General features: G+C 44.5%; 1 protein-coding gene across 2 annotated transcripts; it reads right to left on the reverse strand.

Annotated features, from left to right (window-relative positions):
* Positions 1-646: 646 nt before the first annotated feature.
* MSL3 (MSL complex subunit 3) lies at positions 647-16498 on the reverse strand. Of its 2 annotated transcripts, XM_068962203.1 has the most exons (13): positions 16397-16498; positions 15024-15106; positions 14548-14643; positions 14123-14223; positions 13480-13559; positions 12806-12928; positions 12070-12230; positions 11134-11292; positions 9360-9622; positions 8470-8579; positions 4707-4806; positions 4279-4363; positions 647-1826 (listed from the first exon to the last, which is right to left on the reverse strand). In XM_068962203.1, the coding sequence occupies exons 1-13, from the start codon at positions 16496-16498 to the stop codon at positions 1727-1729; spliced, it is 1563 nt and encodes a 520-aa protein (XP_068818304.1). In that variant the 3' UTR covers positions 647-1726. The 2 variants fall into 2 exon arrangements, with proteins under 2 accessions (XP_068818304.1, XP_068818306.1); XM_068962205.1 differs by lacking the exons at positions 13480-13559; positions 16397-16498 and adding an exon at positions 15947-16090.
* Between the last annotated feature and the right edge of the window lie 831 nt (positions 16499-17329).

The raw sequence follows: 17329 nt of genomic DNA on the forward strand, positions 1-17329 counted from the left end.
TACACTGTAAGTCCCCCAGCAAACATGCCCCAATCCTCTTTTGCTGAAGCAGACCCTTCATTGCTTTTCATTTGGTCCTCAGAAATAACCACCATCCCCTGAGACCACAATCAGACTGTTCAACACATGAACTCTTGCTTATTCACTCATTTATTGTAATTGTATTTGTTGGTGTGTGAGGACAGATGTAATACGTATGCTTTCGATGCCAGAGGTACATTGGCAACACTTCCAACCAGCAAGGTGATCTGGGCCGGGCCCTTACTGGATGCAAAAGGAGTAGAGCTGGGTAAGCACGTCATCCCACGTGTTGAAGATACTCACTAGGGACATACATTCTGCTTACTGGTCCCAATATTTACACCAATCAGAAGGATAGTTGAAGCAAAGAAATTGTTATTTACAAATTCACTTTGAGTTTAGAAGATGTATTCCAGGAAAGAGACATAGAAAATAACATTGTTTTTATTGAAACTAAGTAGACACAACACAATTCAATCAGCCTAAAAATGCACTAAGGCTTTGTCCCAAATGAACATCTGGAGGAATCTGGCTTAAGCATAAGAGAAGCAGAAGCTAAAAAAAGTATCTCTCCAATTATTAACAAAGAAAGAAAGAAAAACTGGTGTGTTGAAGAGTCTAATTTCATTCGGGTGTAAACATGACTTCCCCAAGTTACTGCTTTTAATCTTAATCTATTGAAACCCCTTTTCTCAATGGATATCAAGTCCCTTAACATCATCTTGCTAGATTTTATGTAATGATGGAAGACAATAAATATGTTGGCCCCAAACCAGCCCAGAGTCAGGCAAAAAGACAGTGATGGGCTGTATCAGCTTCCAGGAACCACCTTTCAGATAGGCAGCCAAGGTAGGAAAATCAAAGAAAGGAAAGGAAAACAAAAGTCCTTAACAAAAAAGGTACAGAGGGAAAGCAAAACAAAATACAAAATTTAGGAATCAAAGTGACCTTACTGTTTTCCTACAACAAATAAAGAGAAAAGGACAAGACCAGAGTAAAAACTCTCTCCTGGTTCTTTCCAATAAGATGGGAAATGATTTATTTGAAATGGCCAAAAATAACATTTTACAGAAAAGGAACCATAATATTACACAACCAAGTATAGCTATAAACTCTCAAACATTCAGGGAATGCTTTATTTAAATCACCAAAAATAAGGTTTTATAGAAAAGGAACTGTAACAAGCAAATGTATAGCTGCAAATTTTCTCAATATCGATTCCCTCTAAAATATTCAGGGACTACTTTGCAGTTTCCAAGCAAAACTAGAATTTGTGGGACAGAGTTGCTCAGTCTTATCACAAGAATGAAAACAGTTTGCAAAACAATTTTGTTTAATGCTAACAAATAACTAAAAGACGTGGTTACTGCTAACAAGTACCTCCGTCTACTGAAACAGCCCAACCTAATCACATGTTCATTAACAATTCATTGTGAACATAGCTGCTGTTTTCTTGCCATCACAGATCACGTGTATGGTGGCAAGGGTTAGATGTTGGAGGCCATCGAGGCACCGAGGAAGTAATCCTTAACAGAAATAACTACAGTAGGTAAGCAACTCAAACAAATGGGCCCACCTCTGCCAAAGCCCCCCAGGGTGGGTGTCACATTTGCTTTCTGCATAAAGAAGGCCCACTGACTCCCTAGTTCTTTACTGGGAACCGAGAACTAGATAGAAAAGCTGTTCTTCTAGGACCATCGAAACCTTAATAAATCGCCCTGGGATTCTTCGTGCTGTAGTGTGCCTCACAGGCAGCAACATAAGCAGACTCTGGGAAGAAGTCATCATGGTACTCTGCTAAAAACCTGGAAAAAAAAATAGCCCCTATGATCACCACAGTAAAGACTAAATACCAGGAAGCAAAACAGGAATTTCCACAACTGTAACATTTCACTCTTTTTGTATTAGGTAGAAAAAAATAATATAATCTTGATTTCTATATACTGATTATGTTCATTACACACACCCAGCTTCTATGTTAAGGACTGTTTCACTGGAATCCTTTCACTAGCAAGTGTACAAATTTCTATTGCTATAGCTTCTAAACTCCACTAGGTGGCAGTCTTGATTATCTAAACACTTCCATGCAAAAAGGCCTCTGAGTATTTCTCCATTTTCCTGTTTTAAAAAACAAACTATAAAAAATAAATTATTAACTCAATAAATGTCACCTGAGAAGTGCACAGTACTTACACGGGCTAAGTTAAAACAAAACTGAATGGTTTAATCAGTAAAGAGCATTTTGAGTAAAGAGCATTTTGCCGTTGCCAAAAGATGCTGCAAGTTCCAGCTTAGTAGCGAAAATGTAAGACCGCCTTATGCCTGACTATGGATTGATGTTGAAACGTAGCCAGTCACTGAAGAATCTGCAACACAGACACTATCTTGACTCTGAAGCATCAAATATTTCACCATGAAGGGCTCAAACAGGCTCACATGGGCCAAATTAACTAGTACGCTAAGTAATTAGCTTCCTGTTTGTTTCCCTGGCCTCCTCCCAACTGTCCTAACTCCTAAAAAGGTAAGGATATACCTCTGCAATACCTTCTTCAGTAAAAACCAAGTCAAATTCATTTGAGGTTAACTCTTTCTTCTTTGTACCTTTTTTATAGCAACTCTCAATCCACTGATTCTATAGTTGACACATTTGGATACATTTTCATAACCCATTACAGCTGAACAGTATGGGGGTTGGGGCTCCAACCCTCTACAGAGTTGAAAATCTCTGTATAACAATTTCATTAGTTGGGCCCTCCGTATTCACTATTCCTCCAAATTCGCAGATGCAGCCAGCCACATGGATCATGTAGTACTAAGTATTTACTATTAAAGAAAATCCACATACAAGTGGATTTGTGCAGTTCAAACCCATGTTGTTCAAGGGTCAGCTGTACTATTTTATTTGTAAATCTTTGTAAGTAACCTCCTAAAACCCTAATTTCTACTTTGTTTTGGGCATATCTCAGAATTAGAAGGCTCTCCTGAAGGCAATGGCACCCCACTCCAGTACTCTTGCCTGGAAAATCCCATGGACGGAGGAGCCTGGTAGGCTACAGTCCATGGGGTCATGAAGAGTCGGACACGACTGAGCGACTTCACTTTCACTTTTCACTTTCATGCATTGGAGAAGGAAATGGCAACCCACTCCAGTGTTCTTGCCTGGAGAATCCCAGGGATGGGGGAGCCTGGTGGGCTGCCGTCAATGGGGTCGCACAAAGTCTGACACGACTGAAGCGACTTAGCAGCAGCAGCCTGTGCTAACCAGTGGCTGTCTCATTTTGGCATTATTTGATTTCAGTATAACAAAATGTTTATACAAAACAGAGTTGTAGGTTTGTTTGAGAGGAAGGCTGAAGGAGATTAGGGCATTTTTGAAACGTTTTTTCTAATAAAATGTTTTAAAGTTGAATTCCACTTATTTGATACATTATTGGAAATACCCAGACGAAAGCATCTTTTACAAACGCCAAGACTCATTTCTCTGGCTGGAGTGTTCTCCACTCCAGTAAATCCTACTTGACTAGCTCTTACAGGTTGGGATCTAAATACAAGGAAAAAGTATCCTCTTAAAGAGAAAGAAAAAACAAGGTCAGGTACACAGGACACACTGGGTGAGGCACAGTGACAACCAGCCTGGAACGCCAGGAGAAACCAGTCAATAGACATCTAGGTGGGAGAACTGGGCCACAGGCGTAAAGGAGGCTGGGATCTACAGCCCCAGGTAAGCAGAGGGCACAGCCTCAGAGTGAATGATCCAACCATATAATAAAATGGCTCTGTCAGGTGAAGAAAACACTACCTTTCTCCAAATTCACAAAGTATCAGCACAGACTATTCATCATTTCTCTTAACTCCAAAGCAGACACCAAAATCAGACCTACAAATGTATGTACATGGAACAAAGAAAAGTCACATGCTTAAGGTACTCTTGAATAAAATACATAAAATTAAATAGCTATCAATCTCAATCACTTCTTTAGAAAATTAATTTTCTACTCACATGGCTATCCAACTGGATTCTTCCAGTGACACACAAAAAATTTTACCTCCATACCCTTTGCTTAGAAACCAGATAGACTATGAAAAAATGAAGTAGCTCCAACTCCCCATATTACAATTACTATTAGAACCAACCATACTTACGTAATACTGCTACCATTCAAAATACCAGAGCTAGCTTCTACATCTGCTGAAGACAAGTTCAGAAAAGTCATATATACGGTGGCAGAGTAAGTTTTAACAAAGTAATAACAATACCTCAGAAAGAGATCAAAGTGCTTCAGTAAAGCCTTCAGATTCTTCTCAGAAAAGGACATCTTTCCAAGGATTTCTGGAAGTTTCACTGCATTAAAAAGAAAAGCAAAATCATTTACAATCGGCAGAATCTGGCGATCAGTAGGACACACTCAGGGATCCTCTGGGTCCCTGTGATCTTATTTAAAACTGAAACTAACATCTATGCTGCCAAACAAAACCAAAACTCTTACTGAACATAGAGTGGTAAGTACAAATACTACAAACACAATTTGTATGAAGTTTAAGATTCATTGTTTTTAAGAGATTAACATTCAGTGATTTTTCTTAGACCCCCCAAATTACCACAAGATGTACCTAAGCCTACAGGTGTTAAACTTAAAGTGGAAAATAAAAACGTTAAGAAGCAAGCAGGGCAAAGGATTTCTTACCGAACAAACGCAGCAAGTGTTGTGCCCCATAAATGTAAGAGGGTGGAGGTGGTTGGTCACCTGGGGGATAACTATCAGGTACAAGTTTCCAGGAGAGGACCTGGGAAAAGCACAGAGAATGCTTTGTTGTTCTATCTTCACACTTCATTACCGACAGATCTGTACATTTGGAATTCCAGCAGAAATACACACACTTTGACATTTCCAAGCCGGCAGAAAGACAGAGCTCATCAAGTGTCTCATTTCTACCCTGGAGCTTCCCATCCATTTGGCACCTCTGGAGCTGCCTCACAGCTGGACCAGAAAATGGGAAGAAACCAAACATGGAACAGGAAAATGACAAGAAACCAATGTGGAGCTTCTAAAGCCATCCCACCTTCCTTGGCAACATGGAGACAGTTCTAATCACCTAAAATTATGACATTGTGTGCAGATGAAAAAAATATGCCACTGTATCAAATAAACACAAACTCCTAAACAAGGAAGGAGGACTTAAAATTGGGAAAATATTCGATTTTCTAATTTTCAATAGCTTCTACCTGTAAATTAGCTGTAACTGTTTTGTCATTCTGCCCCTTCTCCTTTATTGGAAATTCTGATGTTTTAGACAATGAAGCAATAAAAGATTTTTTGAGAAAGGTTACCACTGTGTCAAGATTCTCTAAGATTCTGCTATGTTACAGTCACTCTGGAAACTAATTTCACCCACTGAATCAAGTGAAAATAGACTTCAGCCCTGGCAACTGCATGCTTTTTCTTCACTTTGAATTCCAGAAGTGTAGGTGGACTGGGGGCTTTTGTTAAAGTAACAGTTGAATTTCAAAACTCTCTGATGAGCTTTCAGAGAAATATTTCAGCAAATTATAGGTCTATTCTACCTAGCTGCTGCTTTGCCTTTTGGGATCTGCCAAGTTTAATCTGGAAATAGTTGGGTCAAAGGAAGACTTCTATAAGACAAAGCAGAAGGATACCAAAATGAGCCCAGAAAGGCTGATGTAGTCAATTTAATCAAATGAAATTTTAGAAATTAACAAACACCACCATGGTTCCATCTGTCTCCATGCTGAAGGCCCAGGCTTCAGCCCGTGCCTCACCAACCCCACGCTTCTGTGGTATACAAGCCTCAGGGCAGGAGTAAGTTTCTGCCCCTTTATACTATCCCTAGCACTGAACTCCACGGTGCACACAGCTGCAGCTCAGCAACTGTTTTGACAGTGACACTCAAAGTGAACATGGGGGAATCCACCATCACTGGAGGCACGAAGGGCACACTCACGTGCAAAAGCAGATCATGTGGTTAGTTAGCGAGCCTGGCTACTTCCCTCCCTCAATTCTGCAGCTCAATGTAGTGAATCAGCTCTCTCAAAGATGCATTATGGGGGGAAAATAACAGGTTTCCAGTGGAGGAAGTCTCAACCAGGGTGTGCACAGTAATCGCCTGTGATCTCAACCAGGACTACGCCAGTCCAGACCCTCCCTGGTGCGGTTGGGCGGCAAATGACATTGGGAGAGTGAGTCTCAGGTGGTCAGGATACAGGGCCCTGGGGAAAACATGCTGCAATGGAGGCTTTATGCAGATGGAATGCACCAAGGTCTCATCATGAGAGCCTGTCCAACCCCAGCCACTTTTTCACTAGACTTTGTAGCTGTACCTATCACCACCAGATGGCGGCGTTGCAACAGTGGCCAGAGGGGGAATGGCTGTGCCTCAGTATTCAGATGTTTTCTGGGGGTCCCCAACTTTTTGGCACCAGGGACCAGTTTTGTGGAAGACAATTTTTCCATGGCCCCGGGGTGGAGGACAGTTTGGGGATGATTCAAGTGCATTAGATCTATTGTGTGCTGTATTTCTATTATTACATCAGCTCCACCTCAGCTCATCTGGCCTAAGATCATGAAGGTTGGGGACTACTGTAAGAAACAGGATTCTTCTTGAATAAAAACACCTGCAGGGCTTTCTAGTCTGAAAAAAGGAAAATTAGGGACTGCTTGCACTAGGAATTTCCTAACCTTCCCTCAACATCACTGGAACACAAACTCGGTTTTCCAGCAGAGGTCAGTCAACTTATAGCCCGTGAGCCAAAGCAACCCCCTCATGCTAAAAACAACTGTTTTTAAATGTTTTTTTTTAATTAAATGAATACTACTTCATAACATATAAAAATCATATGAAATTTGATTACTAGCACACATGAATATTCACTGGAGGGACTGATGCTGAAGCTCCAATACTTTGGCCACCTGGTGTGAAGAACTGACTTATTGGAAAACACCCTGATGCTACGAAAGATTGAAGGCAGGAGGAGAAGGGGACGACAGAGGATGAGATGGTTGGATGGCATCATCGACTCAATGGACATGAGTCTGAGTAAGCTCCAGGAGTAGGTGATGGACAGGGAGGCCTGGCGTGCTGCGGTCCATGGGGTCACAAAGAGTTGGACACGGCTGAGCAAGTGCACTGAGACCGAGCACACGTGAATGAATTTTGGGGCCACCCAGCACACCCCTTTATGAACTATTCACACCACTTTCACAAGCTGATGCACAACCCTGAAAATATTTACAATCTGACCCTTTATAAGAAAAGTTTGCTAACCCCTGTCACCAAACATTCTGTCTGGTAAAGCCATCCTCCCCTGTGCACAGAAACAAGGAAAGCCCACTTGCTAGGCAAGATTCATACAATACCCCAGTGGACTAAGACATCTCCTGAACTCCTGAAATACTCGCTATGTATCTCAGTTAACTGGCCTTAAAAATAGTTTCAAACTGAAGCTTTCTTGTCTATAAAAGGGAACTCTGCTGGTAAGGTTATTCTCAAGAACCTGAGGTAATTTAGATCAAGTGCCTGGCACAATGCTAGCATACAGCATGCCCTCAAAGGGATGGCTATTAATATTACTGTTAAAGATGGGTTTTATATTTCTAAATGGTTAAGACCAAAAGTAGAATATCACATAAATGAAAAATTATCTGATATGCAAATGGCAGTGTCCATAAACATGGTTTTATTGCAACACGGCACACTCATTCACTTACACAGTGTCTGGGGCTGCTTTGGAGGTGGGGAGTCTTGACAGTGACTATGTAGCCCACAAGGTTGAAAATATTTACTCTCTGGCTTTTTGCAGAAAAACTGTACTGACAACTGTTCTATAAAATAACAATACTCCTATTTCAATACTTGGACTTATTTGAAATAAAAGAGGAATGGAAGTACAGGGCTATAATCCTAACCACTGTCTCATTTTCAGTTCAGTTCAGTTGCTCAGTCGTGTCCGACTCTTTGCGACCCCATGAATCCCAGCACACCAAGGCCTCCCTGTCCATCACCATCTCCCGGAGTTCACTCAGACTCACATCCATCGAGTCCATGACACCATCCAGCCATCTCATCCTGGGTCATCCCCTTGAGCCTCAGTAGTGTAGCGGTTAGGCAGACGGGCAGGTGGATAGGCAATCTGGCTCCGTAGATCAGGAGTTCAAATCGCCTGCTTGACCCTTTAAGCGAGCCGCAGTAGTGTAGTGGTTAGGCAGACAGGCAGTCTAGGGTACAGAGGTCAGGAGTTTGAATCCCCGTGGTAACTGTCTCATTTTAGATACCACAAATACAATGTTGCACATCATATAAAAAATTGTTAATATCTATGGCAAGAGTAACAATGTTTCTTCTAAGCAAACATGATTTCATCTTGTAAGACTTTTTAAGAAAACACAAAAGGTAGGGTTCAATGCAGGGGAACAACAGACACTAATGCTTTACCTCATTTATTTCATTAGTTCTTCTGCCTTCAAAGCCAGCAAACACCGCACTCCCTTCCTTGCTAGGGGTCAGAGGAACAGGCGAGGATGATCTGCTATGAACAGGTGTCTCTTTAAAAGGAAAAGACTTTAATTAGTCACCAATTAATTATCCACTAATTAATCATACAGCTACCGAATTAAAGATTGCTGGAAGACCTTTACAAACAGCAGAGAAGTTTTTAATTTTTACCAGTAAGACTTCCCTGTCAAGGACAGTACCTGGAATATTATTTGATGGAAAAAAGGAAAGAAAAGAAATCAAGTTCGGAGATATCCCTAGTGGCTCAGACAGAATTCACCTGCAATGCAGGAGACCTGGGTTTGATCCCTGAGTTGGGAAGATCCCTTGGAGAAGTGAATGGCAACCCACTCCAGTATTCTTGCCTGGGAAATCCCATGGACAGGGGAGCCTGGCAGGCTACAGTCCAGGGGGATCACAAAGAGTTGGACACAACTGAGTGACTAACACTTTCATTTTCACACTTCACTGGGATAAACTACATACAACATGATGAAACTTGAAAACACTGTATGTTAAGTGAAAGAAGCCACGGACAAAAGGCCACGTATTGCATGATTCCACTGATGAATTCATGCCTAGAAGAGGCAGATCCATACGTACAGGACGTTAACTAGTTCAGGGCTGGAGAGAGGGACTGCAAACAGACGTGAGCCAGAGCGAAACTGGTCAGTACCAGGAATCCTGATTGTAGAGCTGAAGACGTGGGGGGCGGGGGGGCTCCCATCTCCCGCTGGACTGGGTTCAGGAGCACGGTGCCTGACCCAGACCAAGCACAGAGTCCACATCAGCTCTCCCCGGTATGGCCCTCCTGCGGGCAGTGGACCTACTCTTTTCCAGGTGCAGGAACAGCTTGGGCATACTGGCAGACGTGTCCTGCTGCCGGCGCTTGGGCTGGGGCGAGGCGCTGCTCTCAGACAGCCTGTCGCAGTTGGCAGAGTGGCGCGTGGACCGCCTCAGAGACTGCAAGGCTTCCGGCTCGCCTTTGCGCCTTTTGGGGGTGGTTGGTTCACCTGAGGTTGGCTGACTCTCTGTGGACTGTGGTGTGGATGGATTCAGCAAAGGTGGGCTTGGAGAGAGCTCCTCCTGGTTCCTACAGAAGGAAGGGGAATGCATCAGATGCGCCCAGTCCACAGAATCTCTGCCAAGCCTGGAGGGGTTCCTCAATGTCCTTCTTCAGACAGAAAACACAGCCTCCACTCCACTCCAGGAGGCTTAGAAACTTTCACTTCCAGACGTGCCAAAACAAACACTTTCTTAAAAGGTACCTAAACATTATTATACCATTTTCACCCTTTAACTCTTCAAGGCACCCTGGCATTAAAGGCTGTGATATCCTTTGTCCTTGTTTTGTTTCAGTGGTTTGCAATCAGGGGTGATTCCACTCTGGGGGGAACACAGACACCTTCTGGAGTCAGTTTTGATGGTCACAACTGGAAAGTGCCATTGGCATCCAGTGGGTGGAGGCCAGGGATGCAGCTTGCCATCCTACAGCGCATAGTTCAGCCTCCACCACCAACAATGATCCAATTAAAAATATCGGTCGAGCCAAGGCTGAGAAACCATGGTAAGAATACCACATCATTTTGTCACAGTGTAACTACTGACAGGACTAGAATGCCACAAACGTTGGCCACATTTTGTGGAAACACGCAGTCCACTCTAGACACTGGGAATCTTGAGGTTTGGAGGAGGGTGTGGGGACATCAACATAGGTCCCCACTGAGTCACACAGGCCTCCCAAATGGGGTGGAACCAACGGGGAAGGAAGGCAGCCAAAGAAGAGATGGTCATAAGGCAGACAGACAATTACCAGACAGGACCTGAGGAGGAAGGGGAGCAAGGGGCTGAAGGGGAAAGGAGGGCAATGCTTGGTGCGGCAAGTGGGAAACTGTCAGTGACTTTGGGGAGCAGAGGGAGGCGGGAGACCAAGATAGACGGGAAACAGGCAAGAGGAGACGCAGGGGTGGAAATCATGAAAACAGACCACTCGCTTGGGAAGATAGGCCTGAGGCAGACATGAAAGTAGCTTCCACAGATAGAGGCATGGACTCAGGTGCAGGGGGGACTTTTGTTGAACCCAAAGAATGGAGATTTGGAAATGCTTGGTCACTGAGGGAAGACAGTGGTGACACAGCAGAGCAGGAAAGAAACTAACCTTTACTTGAAGACCTAAGGCAGCCAGCCCTTCATGCACTTCCTCATTTAATAACTATCTACAGAAGCAAATGTTCTTTCCATTGTTAGAGGAAAAGCAAGAAACTCAGATGACACCTTGCCAAGTCATAAATTCAAACCCACACCCAACCTTCTCAGGCCATGCTCTCTTCACCCCACTGTCTTTGGAAAGAAGGGCATTGGCTACTCTAAAGCCAATTTTTCTACACTGAAATCTTCACTTGGTAAAAACTTCCAGAGACATTTTAAAGTGAATGATGACTCAAGCTTACCCAAGAAAAAAGAAAACCACCAGGACAGACAGTGGTTTGCAATCTACTCCCTCCTCCAAACGTGTTGGCCCCATAGCATCCAACAGAAATCTTGAAAAACAGATCTAGCTATTTGATTTCTGATAGCTGATGGTTGAACTGCAAGCTAACTTACCTATTAGTGTTTGTGGTACTTTCCTTAATCGGAAGAAAAAATTTGGATGAAGTCACCTTTTTATACTGAACTTGTTCATATGGATAGAGCAAAACCAATGGGAGAGTGTAATCAAAGGTTATTCTTAAGCCATCCACCATCTCCTTACAAAGGTCAACGCTGGAAGGATTAAAGAGATTAGAGATGCAATAAAATAACAGGACTTTTCAAAATGTCACAATGAAGGCGCACATTTCTAATCAGGAAGAGTTTTAAACACTATATATTACACCTAAGTGTGCAAAACACAAAGTCTGTAGGTGCTAACAATAATTAAATGGGAGCACAGACCTAGAATATAGGGTGCAGTAAGCAAGTAATTGTAACTTACACACTGAACACAAGTGAATATGCTCAGTGCCACACAAGGAGCCCAAGTAGCCTGTGCTACGGAAGTAGACACACCCCAGTCACCCGCAGCTGAAGGGGGTGGTCGTGATGAGCTGACACACCTGTTTCAACTGGAACAATCTACTTGTCTGACTCCACTCCTACTGGGTCACGTTCCCAAGGCAAGCTATGAGGACAATTACTCAGATTAGGGTAAAGACATGTTTGTAAACAGGTTTCAACAAAATTCTCATTCCCCATTCTGGTACTTCTCATGGCCAAAAAAAAAAGAGAGTTCGCTTCCTAAACTACATCATTGAAAACAACTTCTAGTGTTGAGGCAGTACATATCCTCAATGGATTCACATCACACTCCTAAAGAGTTACTGAACATTCTGGGAAAAGAACAGTATTTTGAAACTTAACTGGTTACTGTGTGAATTAAGTTTAACAGTATGTGAATTCATAGTAACTGAAACAGAGACAGTGTTACCTGTTCTAAATGGAAGTTTATTCTCTAATACCCAGAGTGAACCATGAAATGCCAACCCTCCCTCCTCTACTTACTTTTTTTCTGCTGGGATATAATGCACATTCATGTTGGCATGTGGCATAGCATGATGGTGACGAGGCCTCTCATTGGCTGAAAAGGCTGCATTGATAGCAAAATGCTTCACGTACGATTCCAAAATAGTTATAATGTTGGTCTGGCATGGAAGTTTCACTAACTGTTAACAAAAACATAAACATTTGATGTATACATTCCATTGGATAAACCATATATTCCAAGAAACAGTGGTCTTGTGTACGTCATTTTTGAAGCTCAAAAATAAAGTCAATTGTGTATGAAGATAATTTTTTAGGTAAATGTGCTTTGAAACTCTCTGACTTTTCTTCTACTGATCATATCCCCATGTAGATTATAATAACAATTTAAAGTTAATTGATAACTAATTTTAAAAATAAATGCAAGCAATGATTCTTAGCTTAGGGACCTGTTAGAATCATTCGGGGAACCTCTAAGATATCCACAGCTGCCACCCCCAACGTCACAGATCAGTTTTCACCTTAAGCTTGAAGCCCAGGTATCAGGACTCTGCAAAGCTCTCTAGAAGATTCTAACAGGCAGCCAGGGCTGGAAAAGACTGAGCACACTTCCATCAGGTGAACACTACTGCCAGAGAAGTGTAAAACCCAACTCAGCACAGAACCTGAGTTTCATTCCTCCAAGGCTCTCAACTTTCTGTGACTGCAAAATATGGCTCTATTACAAATCCATGTTTTATGTGTCCTCCTTGTTTACCCGTTTCCTCCTGTTGATATAGTAACAATCATCCTCAAGCTTCTTCTTCAGAACGTCAGGGATTTCTATCGTTATTGTTCTTTCTTCCATTTCCTTTTTTGCATGCAGCTCTGGTCCTTCCTTCTGCAATATCACAATCCCATTTTAACTTCCTAAAACAGAGAGTCTACACCCAAAGAAGGACTAACATAAGCACAGCCTACAATGAAACAAACCAGTTAATCCTTGACATTTACACCAGTAATGATGTCACATGTTCTAATGAGAAGTATATCAAAGGCCAAAAGTTAATTTGTTTTAGGGCACTAATGACATTGCAAATGATTATTTCTTTTCTTCCCAATTTAACTTTACCAGTAGGATTCATGTTAACTTTGTATTCAGCAAACAGAAGACACTAAACTCTTGATACACACCATTTAAAAATTAATCAGCATTATAAAAAGTTCACAATTTCATTGGAAAGAAAAAGGTGAAATGATTTGTGGAAACATTTCATGGGTATAAAAAGCCACAGAGAAGTTTTTACAGTAAAAAAGTTTTTTTCCCTTATATATGAAGTACAATTTTATCACATTTGGTTAAAAAGATGGATTTTTACAAAACATTTCACAACTAGAAAATTTTACCACCAAAATATATGCCAAACAGTTTTTACAATAAGAACTGTATACCACTTCAGTCTTTTCTTCAATATCACCCTCTTCACTTATTTCTCCATCCTTTTCTTCACTGTCAGAGGAACTGCTTATTGCTAGGTAAAACAAAAAACAGCAGGCAAACCTGCATTACACACTTCCTTAACCCTTACATCTACAATTCCTTAGGACGGCATGGGTGTCCTACTGCTAGTAATAATAAACTACTGTCCAGCATAAAGTTTAAACACTGAACACAAATATTGGACCTTTCAGAATAGAAATTTATTTTTTAAAAATATAATACCAACCTCAAGGGGTGCAAAAACCACACAAGTAAATGATCTGCAAGTGTTTAGTCACCTAGGATCTTATTGTTCGCTGTCACATTCACAAGTGGAGCGAGGTACCATGAAGAAAACATGAGAATGGAGCTCTGAGGCGCTACTATAAGACACTGATTGAGAAGGCAGGGGTCATGTGCAAGACCCACCAGGTCTAATCAGGAACTTTCTGACTGCTACTTTAATTATCAAAAACAAATGGGCAAATGTTTTATGAAATGAGCTTACAAAGTTCCCTTGTCTAAAGTTTCAGTGAATCTTTCCCCTCAACCCTGCAGTATAAAAGAACTAGGTAAAACTCCTTTTAACCAGAGACAATAAGTCAAGCCACTCACAGTTTTCATCGTTTTCATCTTTTTCGTCAGCAGGGAGGCTTTTTAAGACAGAGTCCACACCAGGCAACCTGCAGCGCTTCCTCTTTCTTCCTGTGCTTCTCCTGAAATGGATAAATACCACTGAAATGTTGACTGATATGGATCTTGAGGTTAAAAAAAATGCAGTAACAATAATTCTTAAGTATCAAAGATATAATTACATTTTAAAACATAAGTGGTAACCTCCATTTCAAAATACTACACGATAATCTCTCTGAAAGCACAGCAGTTATTTCAAATACAACAGAAACACTATTTGCTACTATGTTTCACGTTACATGACTTGATAATCCACGTTTATCAGATTTTTAAACTTTTCTCTGACAAAAATTCTAAACCTTAAAAGAAAACACACTGAGCAAAATTCATGTTTCTGGTATTCTTACAGGCGAGCTACAGCTTTTTTGGCCAATTTCCGCTGTAATCTCCGATTTTCATCGGTGTCACGAAGGACATGATCCTCTGCTGCCCATCTATCCCAGCTAAAGAAACAAAAGAGGAAGAGTGTAAAATTCAGTATTTTAGTTTGACATGAAACAAATGTTAAAAGCACCACACAGGAACAGATGTGTCTCAAAATTACTTACCTTTCAGAAAACTATTTAAATATTTTAAATCACAAAAAGAGAAACCACAACTCATTCAGACACAGAAGCAATGGGAGTCTCCAAAACCACCCACAGAGAATCCAAATATAGTCGACTCAGAAGTAATCATTCTTCAGAGTAAGCAAGGTTTAACATAAAAGCAAAAACAGGAAATGAAACTTTCCAAGGAGTGTTTCTAAAACTTAACAAAGAAGTTTGCAATGTTCCTGTGCACAGATGGTCAATTTTCAGTCAGGTTTAACAAGTACACTCACCTTCTGTTCCAACCATTAAAATGGATCAGATATTCTGGGATCTTTCTGCCTTTTTCGTCTTTCCCAACAATAACATCGACGATCTGAAACCAGAAAATACCGTCCACAAACAATAGAACATACAGAATATCAGAAGCTGGATTAGGAAAACTAGATCATGGGCATTTTTGTAAAAGAAAGGAAAGCATTCTCTCCTTTTTTGACGGAGAGCTGGGCTGAAACATTTTCCCTTTCAATTCCATTTTTTCCCCTGAGTGGATGCCTCAAAATAGGAAACATCCCCCCAACCACCCCCTGATTGGTCTGAGTGTGTGAACCGGGTGTAGCTTCTGAAGCCATTAGTCAGCCGAGTTGTCACTAACTAAAAGAGTCCCGACCTGACAAGCGAGCCTCTGCCGATAGACCTCTGGGAGTTGTAGTCTCCTGGGCTCCGCAGGATCCTAGGGCCAGTTAGGCTTGCAGATTCTGCCATCCCGCCTAGCGGTGTCCCCAGGGGGAAATTCGGGGGCAAATGAAGGGGCGTGTCACGCTTGGGGAGACTCAAAGCAGGGAGGGAGGAGACACGGCAAACAGAAACCTGAGGCAGGGGCAGCGGGTTGGAGCCCCAAAGTAGAACGGAAAGCCCGGAGGGGCGCTGGGCCAGCCCCCACCCCCGACCTGCGAGACCCACTCCCTCACGCCACCTAGACCGGAGGAGCTGCTGATGTGGCTCCATTTTCTCCCAACCTCCGAAACTTAGGCGGACAGGCAGGGGCGCGACACGACCGACTGAAAACCTAAATGGTGCAAGGCCCTGGAGGACGAAGACACCCGCTCAACCTGGCTCTCAGAGAGGATCCAGGCCTGAGGGAGGGGCCGAACCCAGACCACGACGGGCCCAGGGCAACGGCGTCGCCAGTTGACAGCCAGCACTGCGGTGCTACCTATGGATTAGGACGGGGGCCGCTCGATCAAGGCATCGCGCGGGAGCCCAAGCGGCCCTAGACAGCACAGGACGGGGAGAGTTAACCTCCAGGCAGAGGCCTTGAGCAAGCGGCCTCCTGGACGCGGAGCCCCCGCCGCCCTCAGGTGCACAAACCGACGCCGCGGCTCCTGCAGCGCGACACCGCCAGCGCTACGTTTCCGACGGCGCCGGCGTAGCCCCAGGCCCAGGGCGGAAGCGGAAGCGTCCCAGCCCCGACTTCCCATCGCGGCGCTCCGCGAGCGCCCCCTGCCGCCCGTGCGGCGCCGCGCAGGCCGAGGAGCCGCGAGCAAGGAGCGCCGAGCCCCGCCACTTCCCCCGCTCCGCCGCACCGTCAGCACCCGCATCCGCGTTCGCCTCCCGTCCCGGGGTTCCCGGCCCGCGCCTCCTCCCTGCCCCTCCGCGGCGGCACCTTGGCATCGTACAGCACTCGCGCCTTGGTGGGGTCAGGCTCGAAGCACAGCACTTTCTCCCCTGAATGGAATTTAAATTTCATGCCCTCGCTCGCGCTCATTTGCTCATCGTGGCGGAGGGCGAGGCTCCGGGGCGGGCGGAGCGCGCGCGGTGGGGGAGGGGGGTGGGGGCTGGGAGGTGGCGCGCGGCAGCGGGGTGGCGGGGAGGGAGCGGGGACTGGCGGAGGCTGTGGCCGGCCCGCCCTCGGCCCCGCCTCTGCCCGCCCCGCGCCACCGCTGGACCTCGGAGCGGCCAAGCGCGCGCGCTCCCGATCGAGCGCGTCCCTGTGAGACGCCGCCGGGCTCCCGAGTGGCTGGGAGTCGGGCAGCCCGTGGCCCGTCCAGCCCTCCGGGGAAAGGCGGCCGCAGCGGGCTGCGCCCACGAAGTCAACGCGCCCGACGCGCCGTCTCGGCTCCGAGGACCGGAGAACCTGGGGTGGGCACTGGCGGCGGGGAAGCTCCCTGGCCGCGCCGACTTGGCCACCTTGGCAGAACGCGGTGGCCACCGCGGGCAGGACGTCGGGCCAGAGTCGGGTCTAGAGGGGCAGTGCGCTTGATTCGGGGTGGGGGTGGGGGAGCGAAGCGTGGTGGAAGAGAGATTAAAGCACCGGGGTTATAGCGGGGCCAGGACGAGCAGGTGGCAGCTCTGGAGCATGCCTGTGACAGCGGGCGAGCAGTGGGTCTCGAGGCTGATGGGTCTTTACCAGGGTCGTTAACATCTCATGTCTCAGCTTACCCCCGTGGTTTTCCATCACCCACAACTGGCAGAGATGCTCCCTCGAGGTCTGTCTTCTCCAACACACTGAAACCTCCCTACAGATGAGAGTTGTTCTAAGGCCTGTACTAGCAGGTACTGACAGAGAGGGGATGTTCAGGACGAATGACGGATGCTG

The sequence above is a fragment of the Capricornis sumatraensis genome, chromosome X (genome assembly GCF_032405125.1).
Source record: "Capricornis sumatraensis isolate serow.1 chromosome X, serow.2, whole genome shotgun sequence".
Classification (NCBI taxonomy): domain Eukaryota; kingdom Metazoa; phylum Chordata; class Mammalia; order Artiodactyla; family Bovidae; genus Capricornis; species Capricornis sumatraensis.